The sequence below is a fragment of the Scleropages formosus genome, chromosome 16, assembly GCF_900964775.1.
Source record: "Scleropages formosus chromosome 16, fSclFor1.1, whole genome shotgun sequence".
NCBI classification, from domain to species: Eukaryota; Metazoa; Chordata; class Actinopteri; order Osteoglossiformes; family Osteoglossidae; genus Scleropages; species Scleropages formosus.
This window is the reverse complement of record NC_041821.1, coordinates 17959642-17972284: the sequence shown is the minus strand read 5'-3', so window position 1 is coordinate 17972284 and position 12643 is coordinate 17959642. Positions and strand designations below refer to the sequence as shown.

Genomic DNA, 12643 nt, shown 5'->3' with positions numbered 1-12643 from the left:
CCCAGTTACACAGTGTCCCCTTCTTCCTGTTCAATTACTTCTTCAGTTCTGAGCAGTTCTAATTTTACTATAAGGAATAAGATATTATTGACTGTAGCTTAATAAAATAATTACCCAAAATTCTCACTGACATTCTACAGAAAAATACCATTCTCATATGATATTATTGTGAAAAGAGGTTCACCTGAAGTTCCCTCTGTAAATATCTGGATGACTAAAAGGTTTAATTTTAATTAACATTTGATCTGTATGACAGTTCAAAGGAATTCCAAGAATCTTTGGAAACTCATCTGGAACTTATTAGATAGGGCTGTGTGATCAAACCCCTGAAACAGTACACCTTTTTCACCTTTGTCCCTTGGTTTATGTATGTGGATGTACTTGCAGCTTCCCAACGTAATATTTCTGTCTCTATGTTGCAATGCCTCAGTGCTACTCAGAAGAGTAATAAAAAACACATACATTAAAAGGAGTGTAGTAAGTATCTGAATTGTATTTAATTGGATGAAAAAAGTGTTCTTTTTTTTGTCAGAATTATAAATTCTCTAGTACATGGCAAACCAATAATGCTTGAAGATGTTTATAATATATTCTGCTGGTTTGCAAAGACCTCTGCTACTCCACTCTGATGGACAGTTGGAAGTGTCCCTGAGCCCCTCTCTATAAGAACTCAAACAACGCAGTGTCAGCAAACATGTCGCACACAGCATCCCTTTTTACTGCAAGCACAATGAACAATTCCATCCCTTCACTTTCAGTCCTTTATGAATAGCAGAAATGCTTACCAGCTTTTTAAAAATAGTTTTCAGTCTTTTAGGTCTGAACAGGCAATTAAAAATGATTTATTTCTATATTTTTAATGTCCTGTGAAAATACAGAAAGTATTTATGAGATAAACACTCCAGAATTTACATGTGGACTCATGACTAATTTATTCATTACAAGTTCTGATAAAAAGCAATGGAAAGATAATTTCTGCTCCTCCATACATAGCTTGCCATGCTGTCTAATGATGTCCAGTACATACAAAACCTCCATGCATACATACATACAAAAAGTAGATGATCATCAGTGTGGATGTATTCCATTTTCAGTTCAAGCTACTTAAGGTTGTTTTTTTATATTTGCCTTCTTTAAAGCACTTAGTATATCTAAATTTTGTCATGGGTGGCCGAGAGAACCGGGACGGCAGGACCAAAGTGCGGAGTCGTTCATTTGAATTCAGGGGATCAGGCAAGTTCCCGGTGTTGGGGACAGGCAAACGGTCGGTCGATCGGCGGTTGGGGTCAGAGCAGAGATCCATGGGCGAGGTCAGGAGACAAAGCGAAGAGTTGGTCGATCGGCGGACGGCGTTAAAACGAAGATTCGTGGATGTGGTCGGGAAACAAGGCGAAGGGACGGAAACTGGAGGACGAGAACCGAGAACAAGGGATGAGTGTGCACTGGACGTCATAAAGGAGGGCGGTTGTCTCTGACGAGATTCAGCAAAGGTATGGGAGCTGAGGAGGGTCTTTTAAAGGGTGAGCAGTTAATCAGGTGCTAGAGCAGAGTCAGGTGCTGTCGGTTGAGTTGTGGGCATGCACGTGACAAATTTAGATCAGCAGCGCATCCCATGTAATTTTTTTTATACTGTGTTTTTAGATTAACCAAAGAGCACTGAATGGCAAAATTGTGGGTAGCATGACTATTGTTTCCAGCTGTCAAAAGTAAAACTGCAAGTACTGCCATTTGGCTAGAGATCAGCAAAGGTTATTGGGGTTATTGCAGGTGCCTTAACGTTGCAAGTTGCTTTGGAGAAAAACATGAGGTAAATGAATAAATGTAATTCTTTTTTTTGTGGGCTTTTCATCAGCATTGCATGCAACTCAGATTTTCTTTACCAGAGTTTTTCCAGCATTTTTTAAATTCTTCTTTCAACTTCACAGGGTGGTTGGATGATCTAATAAGGAGAAGAATAAATGAGCTAAGATTTATAATGTTCTGGAAGATTTTCTCGTACTTATGCTGTAAAATTCATCATGTATACAAATGGTTGCTGGGAAAGTAACCAAATAATATGAAATGTGTAGATGATTCAGTAGTTATGCTCATCTTTGGTAATAATGAGTCCTTTCCACAGCTTGATGCTAAATTCACGGCTGAATTCAGAAGATGACTGCAGTCACACGAGGTCAATGTACTGAAGCGGTGAAAAATCCAGGGACAGCCATTGGCTCATAATTGAATACATGAAAAACATATTGATTCCACTTGCAAGAAAAAAGAACAGTGACTTATAGATGGAATTTATTTAATGTTGACAGAAGAATGACTACAGTTTTCCGTAGATGCTTAGATGTATCTAGTCAAATATAGCAGTTGATTTTGTCTTATCTAGTAATTTAGCTGAAAGAGATAGGAATGGAGAAAATGAAATAGTGAAGAGGAATGGTGAACTTAGGAAACTCAGATTTGTTTGACAGGAACAGGAAAAGGCAGAGTCTATACTGCTTATGTTGCGATGCACAATTTGCTTTGAATGTTTTTACTAAAATTTATTGGTAGCATATTTTTAGTGATTTTACAGTGTAATGTACTATTAGGCGGCATAGCGGTGCATCGAGTTGTACTGGTGCCTGACAGTTTCTGAGCTCTAGGTTTGAATCTGAATCTGAATAATGTTCAGTATGTACACAGTGTACATGTTCTCCATGTGTTTGCATGGGTTTCCTCCTGCTTTTCAGACACATGTGTGTCATGTGAATCAAAATTCCACTGATTGTTCTGTACAAAACACAGTGAGTCAAAGTAACAGTGAGCTTCTTTGCTTTATAGCTGCACCCAATTTGATTCTGACAAGAAATTTATAGGACACTTGTCCGTATATGTTGAAGAATGATATTTTAGTTTATTCTTCTGTGTAGTTGGGTGTCAATAGCAGTATTCACTAGACACAGTGATACCTACAGGAGATCGATTTGGCATTATTGATACTTGGTAAGACCAAGTAACACTGGGTTAAAGTCAACACATAATTTTCGCGGCGAGGGAAGTGGTTTACTATTACTCTCTTTTGCATATCTTTAACCTGTTTTAGGAAAAGCATGGGAACATAAGGAGAATATACAAAGTATGCAAAAGTAGGGCTGGATGCCAACATGTTTTGTATTTGTAGCACTTTTCACTTGCCTTTTGATATCTTCATTTATTCATTATCAATTATTGCTTGTTCAATGCAGGGGTTGCAGTGGTATGGAGCCTATCCTAGGAACAAAGGGTGTGATGCAAGGTACCTCCTGGATGGAAACGGAGATAGTTTGGCTCATGTTTACAAGTTCACAGGATCACTGCCAATGTCTTTCATTCTGCAAAGCACATCGACACAATGTTGTTAGGGGTACTGTGTAGGACAATGACAAACGTCTGTTACTACATAACCTTCAGTTAACTGTGGGGTTAAGGCTACATTTATTTCGGCTAGTGTAAGGGTATTGATGTTATAAAAGCTGTTTATATAATTTAAATAGTAGGCTCCGGCCTGCCATGACCCCACTTGGGACAAGCAGTTGTAGACATTGCATTGCATTGCTTAATAGTTATATGTTTATGGTTTATTTGTGAAAGTCAGTACTAACAAATATACTGTTTGTTTTGGTTTATATTTATCTTAATTGATGGTTGTGAATGGTTGAGTTTGTCAATGTCATATAGAAGTAAGAAGTATACAGTTGGTGTTGTTATGAGAGTGTGATTGTATTAATAAACTTCTTGAAAATATGTCTGTCTACATCCAGTGTCTGTATCAAAAGACCACAATTTGAACTCTACTTGGACTCTGGTATTCATGTAGAGGTAAGTGCACTAGATTAAGGCAGAAAATACCCATACTGACACCACTGAGGGACAAAATTCTTTTGGGTTTGAGATATTAACTGTTCACTTGTGTTCCAAAATATCTGCTACATGCAGTGATGCTGTTGTAAAGAATGAAATACTCATCTTATAGTAAAAAGATCATGTAATGGGAGAAAATGTCATTGTCCTGTAATAACCCTATTTTATGAAAAATTGTATACAGTATACTTTTGTAAGCTATTATAGCAGTTTTTTTGTTGTATGGCACCCTACTTTATAAGGGATGAGTATACTGTACTTGCAATCACACTGCATTGTGTAATGCCAATAAAAGCATGATGTTTTCTCCAGAGTGATTTACAATGATTTACCCATGTATACATAACTGATGAACTTGCTGAAGTAAGTCTTTTGCTCAAGTATATTACAGCAGGGGGTATGAATTCAACCTGCATCCTTCGAATCCAAAGGTGGAAGTTTTAACCACTACACTGCCTGCTACTGCAGGTATTGCAGGTATTGCATATCACAGTATGAGATATTTGGAAGCAAAATCCATACTGTGTCTGTTCATGGACTCTATATGAACATGTACTCTTTAGGAGAGATACTTGATGCCTTTCTGAAGAAGTGTTCAGGGAGGCGTAAATGGTAGCTCTTATGAGTTGTTATATATGAAAGGCTGAGTGCTGAAAGCAGGCCTAGCATTGTGACATTAATTGCAGAAAAGCTTTTTGGCAGGCTTACACAGCTGTTGTAAGGAAACTCCCCCTCTATAACTGCCCACGGTTCCTCCCTGTGGGATCCACCCCATGCTGTGAATGTATCTTTGGTGGAGAGCTCAAAATCGTAGTCCGTTCTTCAGAAATGTGCCTTTGTCTGCTCCGAGAGTGAAAACAAAACAAGAGTAACGAACTCCTACTCATTTTATTATGGATCTTTAATAAGCACTTGCATAATCTGCACTTTTAGTAGCTCTTAGTTGTAGTTATGTTGACGTAGTGAGTGTTCTGTAGTTCCTTCCCTGCTGATTTCCACACGTTGGACAGGGAGTCTGGAGAATTGCTGACTGCAGAGGTTTTGTTGCAATTAACAGTGAGTTGTTCCCTGATTCACTACGCTGGTGTCAGACACCTCACCTGACTATGTCTATTCATGTTAGAGCAGAATATTCCCAGGTTTACCATCCCCAAGCCCTCTCTTTAATAAGGATTGCATTCTCCCCTCTCTTTTTGAAGATACAAACAATTCCTGATTATTTATTAGTTTCTAATTGCACTTTCTTCACTTTCTAAGATTTATGTTCGTTTTTGAAAATACATCTGATGTGGAGCTGAAGTGACCTGCATTTCCTCACAAAATCATTAGTTAGCAGTAAGATGCACCAAACTAATATAGGAGTGGGGACCATCTTCCTTCATCTCCCTTCCACAGCGTTTAAAGCTTGTTTCTACTATTTGTGTGTGTCCATTATTAATAATAAGATAAATTCATCTCAGTCTATGGGATGAATCTGTCCACCCATTGTCATAATTTGATATATTTAATTCTAATAAAATATTATACCTGTAAATAATCAATGATCATGTGTATTATTAACCTGATTGTGCAGATGATAATTAGAAATATACTTTTTCTGTAGTTTTAAATAAGTGTTGTTTGAAAGTAATAAAAAATAATAACATTACACAATGAACTTCATTTTATATATCTGTATCTGAGGTTTTTACACACCCTAACCAGTGAATAAATCAAGGGGCATGTATTTCTTTGGAATTAATGGTGAAAATGACTTTGAATTTACAAAAAAATCTAATTAGGAATTGATTTCTTGCCCCAGTTGTGTTTGTACGCCTAAGAACCAGTGTATTTTCTCTGATTGGCAGTCTTTAAAAAGGGCAGTTTTTTCAGCACTGCACAGAGCTGGGCAGTGCCAGTAGCTCAAATAGCTCAGAGGGGTGCAACATTCCACTCAGTATCCTGCTTGGGATGCAAATGAATGCTGATGGGCTGCAAGCAAGAGAATGAGAAGGGAGAAATACATAGTGTATTAAGATATCGAAAATTTAAAGAGCAGACATCTTCTACCGTATTGGCAAGATTAACTCTTTTTTTTTTTGTATGAAGATGAAATGTAGTGTGCTGTAGTGGAAAATTTAAATGAGAGAAGCATTCTGGAACTTTTTTATTATTTCATACAATGCCTTTTGAAAGTGTGCTGAAAGTATCATGCGTCAAAAATATTTCCAGTATCATTAATAATGGGAAGCATCAGTGGAAAAGGTGACAAAGTTAACATCTTCATTTAGAAATTCCTCAAGTATTACCAGATTGTGTATCGGTTATCCAATGTCTCTGAAGTTCTATGAAGCCAGAAAGAAACAGTATTGTGTTAATAGCCTTTCAAAATAAAACAGGAAATAAGGCAATGCAAAACTAACATGTGACTGAAGGTGTGGTTTCAAACCTTTCTGTACTTCGGTGTGGACATAATGGTTTGTATTTTAATTACCAGTCCATTAAAAATAAATCTAAATCCTTTTCATAATCTGTTGCTCTTTTGCCTGCAGCTATAAACAATCTGTTTAGCTCCAAGCAGTAATTATTAATTTCATTCACATGATGTTCGAGATGAGCTCAAGGTAAACCTGTTAATTTCTCCTTAGTGTACTGAAATAATTTAAAAAGCTGCAGTGGCTAAATGAGCTGATAATTTCCTACTACTTACAAGTATCTAACATGCAAAAAATGCATCTAAGACTTTCTAAGTACTGTTTTGTTTCTATGGGTTTTTTTGTTTAAAGACAGTTTAGAAGAGGTAAATATTTTATTCTATTGTATTTCCCCATCATTAATTTCCTTTATTTCTCTGTGAGTCAGTAAAGCTAGTGTAACATCATTCTAGTTAAAGCCAGTTGTTTAGATGAGCAGGGGGTAGTAGAATCTTTATAGAAACATTGTGTTTTAGTCAGTTTTAGTCAGTGAATGAACCTGAATTAATGTCAAGTCAAGGCCAACTTGCTAACTTGCTTTCCCTCCTCACTGCTCTGTCTTATTGAAAAGTCAACCCTTGTTCATAAGACTCATGTGAAAATATTTTTTTGTGTGATAAAAGCAAAATTTCCAATAATTAACCAATTTATTCAAGCAAGTTACTTTTGCCAGAGTAATTTATTGTACAAGTGCCTTATTCAAGGATACTGCAACTGGAGTGGGAAATTCAAACCTGGAGCTTGAGATTGCAGCACAGCGCTAGCGACTACATTATCTGTGCCCCAAATTCTCCTTAAGACACAACACTCAACAGCTTGACAGTTTTATAATTTAAGAAACGTCTAGTTTTTTTTAGGTTTCTTCATTTCGACATTGTGAATTTAGACAGTTTAAGGGAGATTTGTACAACTCTGTTGGCTCTGGTTTGAAGTGCGAGGTATGATGAAAGTAGGACAAGCACAAATATCCCTTCCAGGTGGGCCTGCTCCACTTACTTAATTTTCTTCTTTTCTGAAATATCAATGTATTCTGTGACTCACTTTTCTGCAATTTAACATGACTTTTTCTGAGATAAAAAAATGGACAGGATGTAGGAAAAGTTGTAAGTGGAAAAGTTCATTACAAAGGTTGTCAAGTTGCTGTAAGCCAAGAAGTATCTGATGGTTGTTATATGGTCGTAACTGACACTAGCCGAGCACTGTGTAATACACGTTTCTTCATGAAGGTATCTGAAAATGTACTCTCTAACCGTTACTTACTTAGTAAGCAATCTGCACCTTACACTGCCATAGAAAGGATTAATTTTTGGCACTGGGCTCTGAAACAGTCCAATTTGATAATAGGTTGCAAAAACAAAGCCTGGAAAAAGTATTAATTCTGCAGGGTTTCTCAAAAAAATATGTTTGGGACACATAGAAACTTACTTTTTTGTTTTTTATGTCTAGAGAAACACATGTCAACGTTATAATTTACCTGCACCCTAGTAAAACATGAACTACATGATATCTCTCAATTATGCAGATAAAGTGGACAGTTATTGATGGATGGATGGATGGATTATTGCTAATATAACATTAAAAGACAAGCTGGAAATTATATTTTTATACTCAATTGTAAAGCAGCAGGAATGAAAATAAGCATCTCCAAGTATGAGGTCATGGTCCTTTCCTGGAAAAGATTCGGTTACTCTCTCCAGGTGGGGGGGGTGTGAGGGAAAATTGGCCCTAATGGAGGATTCCAAGTTTCTCAGGTCTTGTTCACAGATGATGGAACACAGGAACGGAAAACTTAACATCGTATTGGTGCTGCGTCCACAGTTTTGCGGGTACTGTACTAATCTGTGGTGGTGAAGCATCCTCATTTTCATGTATTTTCATGACCCATGAGTAATTACTGAAAGAATGAGACTGCAAATATAAGTGGCCGAAATTAGATTTTTCCATAGGATTACTAGGTTCAGTCTCCTTAACAGGGTGATGAGCTTGAAGATCCAGGAGTGCCTTAGAGTACAGTTGCTGCTTCCATACATTGAGAAGAATCAGTGGAAGTGTTTCAGACATGTTCTAAGAGTGTCCATTGGTTGGGTGCTACTGGAGTTGTACCAGACATGTCCCAGTGGGAGGAAATCCAAGGGAAGATTTGGGATACCGAGAGATTATGTCACTTGGGGACTCCACAAGAAGAGCTGGAGACTGTTGCTGGGAAAAGGAAGGTTTGCGCCTCCCTCCTCAGCCAACCTGTGACCCTCTCCAGGACAACCGGAAGATAACTGAAATGAAATGAACTGAGTTTCAGGTAGTTGTAAATGGGATGTGAGAAACAACTGTACCTCTTTCTTTTCTCAATCATTCTTTAAAACTTCACATGTGATTTAAGAGAGGAACTTCCTATCAGCTTGAACGCATACTAAGGGGAAAAGTGTCAGACATCTTTTGGTAGGTGGTTAGAGAGGTTGCTCTACAAGGAAATCATAATATTTTACATTTTACTTTGATCCAAGTTCTGAAAAAATCTTATGATTTTAATCTAATTATTTCAGATATGTATTTGAATTGTTTGGCAACTATTACAGGAATAAGTGAGGTTCTACATATACTATTTAAGCCAGGTATTCCATTTGGAACATTATGGACTTAACAGCCTGCTTCATTTCTCTGTAAATAAAGAACAATACTCATGACCTTGTCAGCTGTTTGCTGTTTCTTGTTCCTGCTGTGATGTATGACAAGTCTCTGAGAGAAACAGATTTCACACTACAAAGGAGAACATTTCTGGTCTCATCAGTCATTTCCATGTGCTCCAGTTCGTCATCTTACTAAATTTCATAGTTTGGCTCTGTGTTACAGATTGTGGTTGAGAGAGTTTGATTAATTCAGATGATTCTGTGTAGTATACTGTTGTCATAAATCTAATGAGGTGATGCAGAGGTTGGAGGTATTCATGGTTAACTCCCTTACTGCCTCCAAGCTGCTTCTCCTATCAGATGGCTTAATGTTCATTGTTTCAAAGGTTTTGAGACAGCGATGGCAATATGGTTTATTCACTTCATGCCAGCAAGCTTCATCAACATTAACAACTTGACCAGTGCTGCACATTTGAATTTTAGGAGCGATCCCTGCTGAATCTGCTGTATAATTCATGAGGGTCTTAGGTTCCTAGTTAATTGTTAATGAGGACAATTTGGTCAATTTTTGAGCAAAATGGTGCCCATCTGTTGATGGAAAATATTCACTGAATTTACTACTCAACACAAATGTGTCAGATTTTAGAGACACTCACCTGGATATAGAGCATTAATGTAAGATAAAAGAATTGTTTAGTTATTTACAATCATTCAGTTTGTTTGCTAGTGTCATTTTAAAAGTGTTTTGTGTTACTGGATTGTGCTGAATTCTTAAACTTCCATTACTGCATGTTTATTTCTTTTCCGAGATTTATTGAAATAAAAGCAAGCTGATTATTTTAGTTGTGCTTATAGATTATTATTAGGAGTCGTATTATAATTTAAAGGGGGGCACAGTGGCGCAGTGGGCTGGACCGGGTCCTGCTCTCCAGTGGGTCTGGGGTTTGAGTCCCGCTTGGGGTGCCTTGTGGCGGACTGGCGTCCCGTCCTGGGTGTGTCCCCTCCCCCTCTGGCCTTACGCTCTGTGTTGCCGGGTAGGCTCCGGTTCCCCGTGACCCCGTATGGGACGAGCAGTTCAGAAAGTGTGTGTGTGTATTATAATTTAAACACCTTTTAAAACATATAATTGGATTTTACTAGAATGAACACCACAGCTAGGGTGATTGTTTGAGCCCATGAATTTGAGCCTCAGCTGCGAGTTTATGGGAAGTGAAGTTTTGATGATGAAAATTGAAAACCCCTGCCTATGGCTACCTTACAGACATTGAGAACAGATAAAAATCCCCACCAATTCTGCCTCACGCACTATTTTTAAGCACTCTTTTTCTCTGTCTTGCCACCACCATGAATATTGGCCCGTGGGAAATGGATGACTTCTCCACTACAGACACCTTCATGCTTGAAGCATCTCCATTGTCTTCCCCTTTGTTTCCTCCTACTCCTCCTTGCCCAGACCAGGTCACCAGTCTGCCTGTTGGCCATCGCACTTTCCCCCAAGGTAATCTGTGACCTCTTCTTATGATCAAGGTTGCCCATTCTTCTGGCTTCCATCCTGACTCCAACCCTGGTAACGTTCTGCCTAGGCTTTACTTTACTCATTGCCTTCTCTGCTTTTCTCATTTCCTCGGTTACTTGGGGTGGCCACACTGGCAGATGCTTCAGCATGCACCCTACAACTGAGCTGCTCCTTCTTGTCCTGTGTTGCACCTGGTTTCCACTTTAGTTTTATTCTTTTACCTTTGTGGTGGCTCTACTTGCTGGTGCTCCATCTTATGTCCATGGGTCAGAGCTTACTCCAGTCTGAACCCGTTTTATTCCTTTTAAATTTACATATATTTAGCAGACATAGCAACATACTATCACTGACCGATTTAACTTGCAAAAATCTTTGCCAAAGGTGAATTACAATGCTAGATATACTACACAAAACTCTGTAAAATAATTCATCCATTTCTACACAGAATAATGTAACACACTCATTCAAAAACAGGCACAATACAAATAATGTGAATTCAGAAATTCATCTGAAACGTACATCTTTAGACCATGGATGGGAACTAGAGCCTCTGGAAGAAACCCACAAGAAAAGCGATAGAGAACATGTAAACTCACAGTATAAGCAGGATTCAAATCCACACCTGAACATACAGCCTAGATGTAGTTATGCAGCAGTATCTTGCCACCTTTTCCTAACCTTTTTCTGCCTTGTGTGTGTGTGTGTGTGTGTGTGTGTGTGTGTGTGTGATTTATTGATGCCACTTATTGATGAGCATCTACACAGCCACAGCCTCTCTTTTACTCTGTGATCTTTCCCCATGCAAACCTCAGCTTTTTTTCTTCTCAACTTTCTTCCATCTACTGCACAAATCCTGTGGGAATTCCAACTGTCAAATTCTTTGGCAAGAAACTGCTTTTTATCTGTTTTTCTGCACCTGACATTAAGTCCATATCAAGCATAAATGAGCCTAAGTGGCAGACCTAACTTCTCCCAGAACTCCACCAATATTGATTATGCAATCCTGCAAATTAAATTTACTGGCATTTGACCTTCTTAAACTAAAACTGAATGTTAAATCCTGGCTCTACATACCTAAAAAGCAGCTCCAAGGTTCTTATATGACTGATATTCTTTTTAACCAATTTAAGAACAGCAATGGACCTAATAGTAAGTCCTGAGGTAGTCTGTTGTCACACCCCCCTCGGCGCAACGAGGATCGCCTGCAGCGGACGGGAGCATAAAAAGGAGATTCAGAGCACACTCAGACATGGAACCTTGTTCAGCCTTGTTCATTGCTCTTTGTGGGTGCTTACTGACTTACCTACCTTTCCTGGTCCACCTGTCCACAACCCTCTTCTCCCGTCTCCTCTCCCCTCCTTCTCTTGACTCCATGGTCTCCGCGATCTCCTACTTCTCTCACGGATTATGGCCTTCGGATTGTCCCTTTGGTTACGTTTGTACATTGGTGACCCTTAGTTTGTTTGGTGACTACGGTCCTTGGATTCCCCTATTAAACTCTGACGTCTGCACTTGGGTCTGATGGCTTCCTTCCGGTGTGACACCATGACATCTGTAATTTACCTATAGGATATATGGAAGTGGGAGTGGAGTTGCTGTCAACAAGTAAATACTAAAATCTACTTGTGATAGAGGAACCAAACCACCTAAGCACAGTACCAGATTGCTCAAGGGTACTAGAGTAAGAGGCAAGATTCAAACTTGGGTTACTGTGAGAGGTAGCATCTCTAAGGCCTATGCTGCTTGCTGCGGTAGGGGATTTGCAATCAATATTCATCAGGTAAGTCTAGAGATTGTTTGAAACAGGAAATTTAGGTGCAGCTCTTATTTATTATTCAAGAGTAGTAGGTGGAGTGGGCAGCAAACAGAGCTGTGCTATAATGAATGATACTGCTGGTCTGCAAATGTTGAAATGTGTAATGTTCTATTTTTGTCATGCTGTAGTCTGACATTCTAATTTAAATAATAGTGCTGTTTTATTCAATATTGGTAACATTGCCATCAATACCATAAATTGCATTGGCTATGCTATTTAAAGTTTGGATTAAACAGCACTGTAAGTTCAGTCACAGTTTGACACACACAGCTGTGAAACAGGCATGCATTAAGAAACCTCAGTAAATTGGACTATAGTGAGCTATTTAAGCATCATGCCTTATGGGATGTTAACAGGTGGA

General features: G+C 38.5%; 1 protein-coding gene across 1 annotated transcript in view; it reads right to left on the bottom strand.

The window, feature by feature from the left end:
* LOC108933600 (serine/threonine-protein kinase pim-1-like) overlaps nt 1-11840 on the bottom strand; it is a 49180-nt gene extending 37340 nt beyond the window's left edge. The window contains exon 1 of the mRNA XM_029259301.1: nt 11774-11840. Within this exon, the coding sequence (XP_029115134.1) occupies nt 11774-11840 (67 nt within the window). The remainder of the gene's footprint in view (nt 1-11773) is intronic.
* Between the last annotated feature and the right edge of the window lie 803 nt (nt 11841-12643).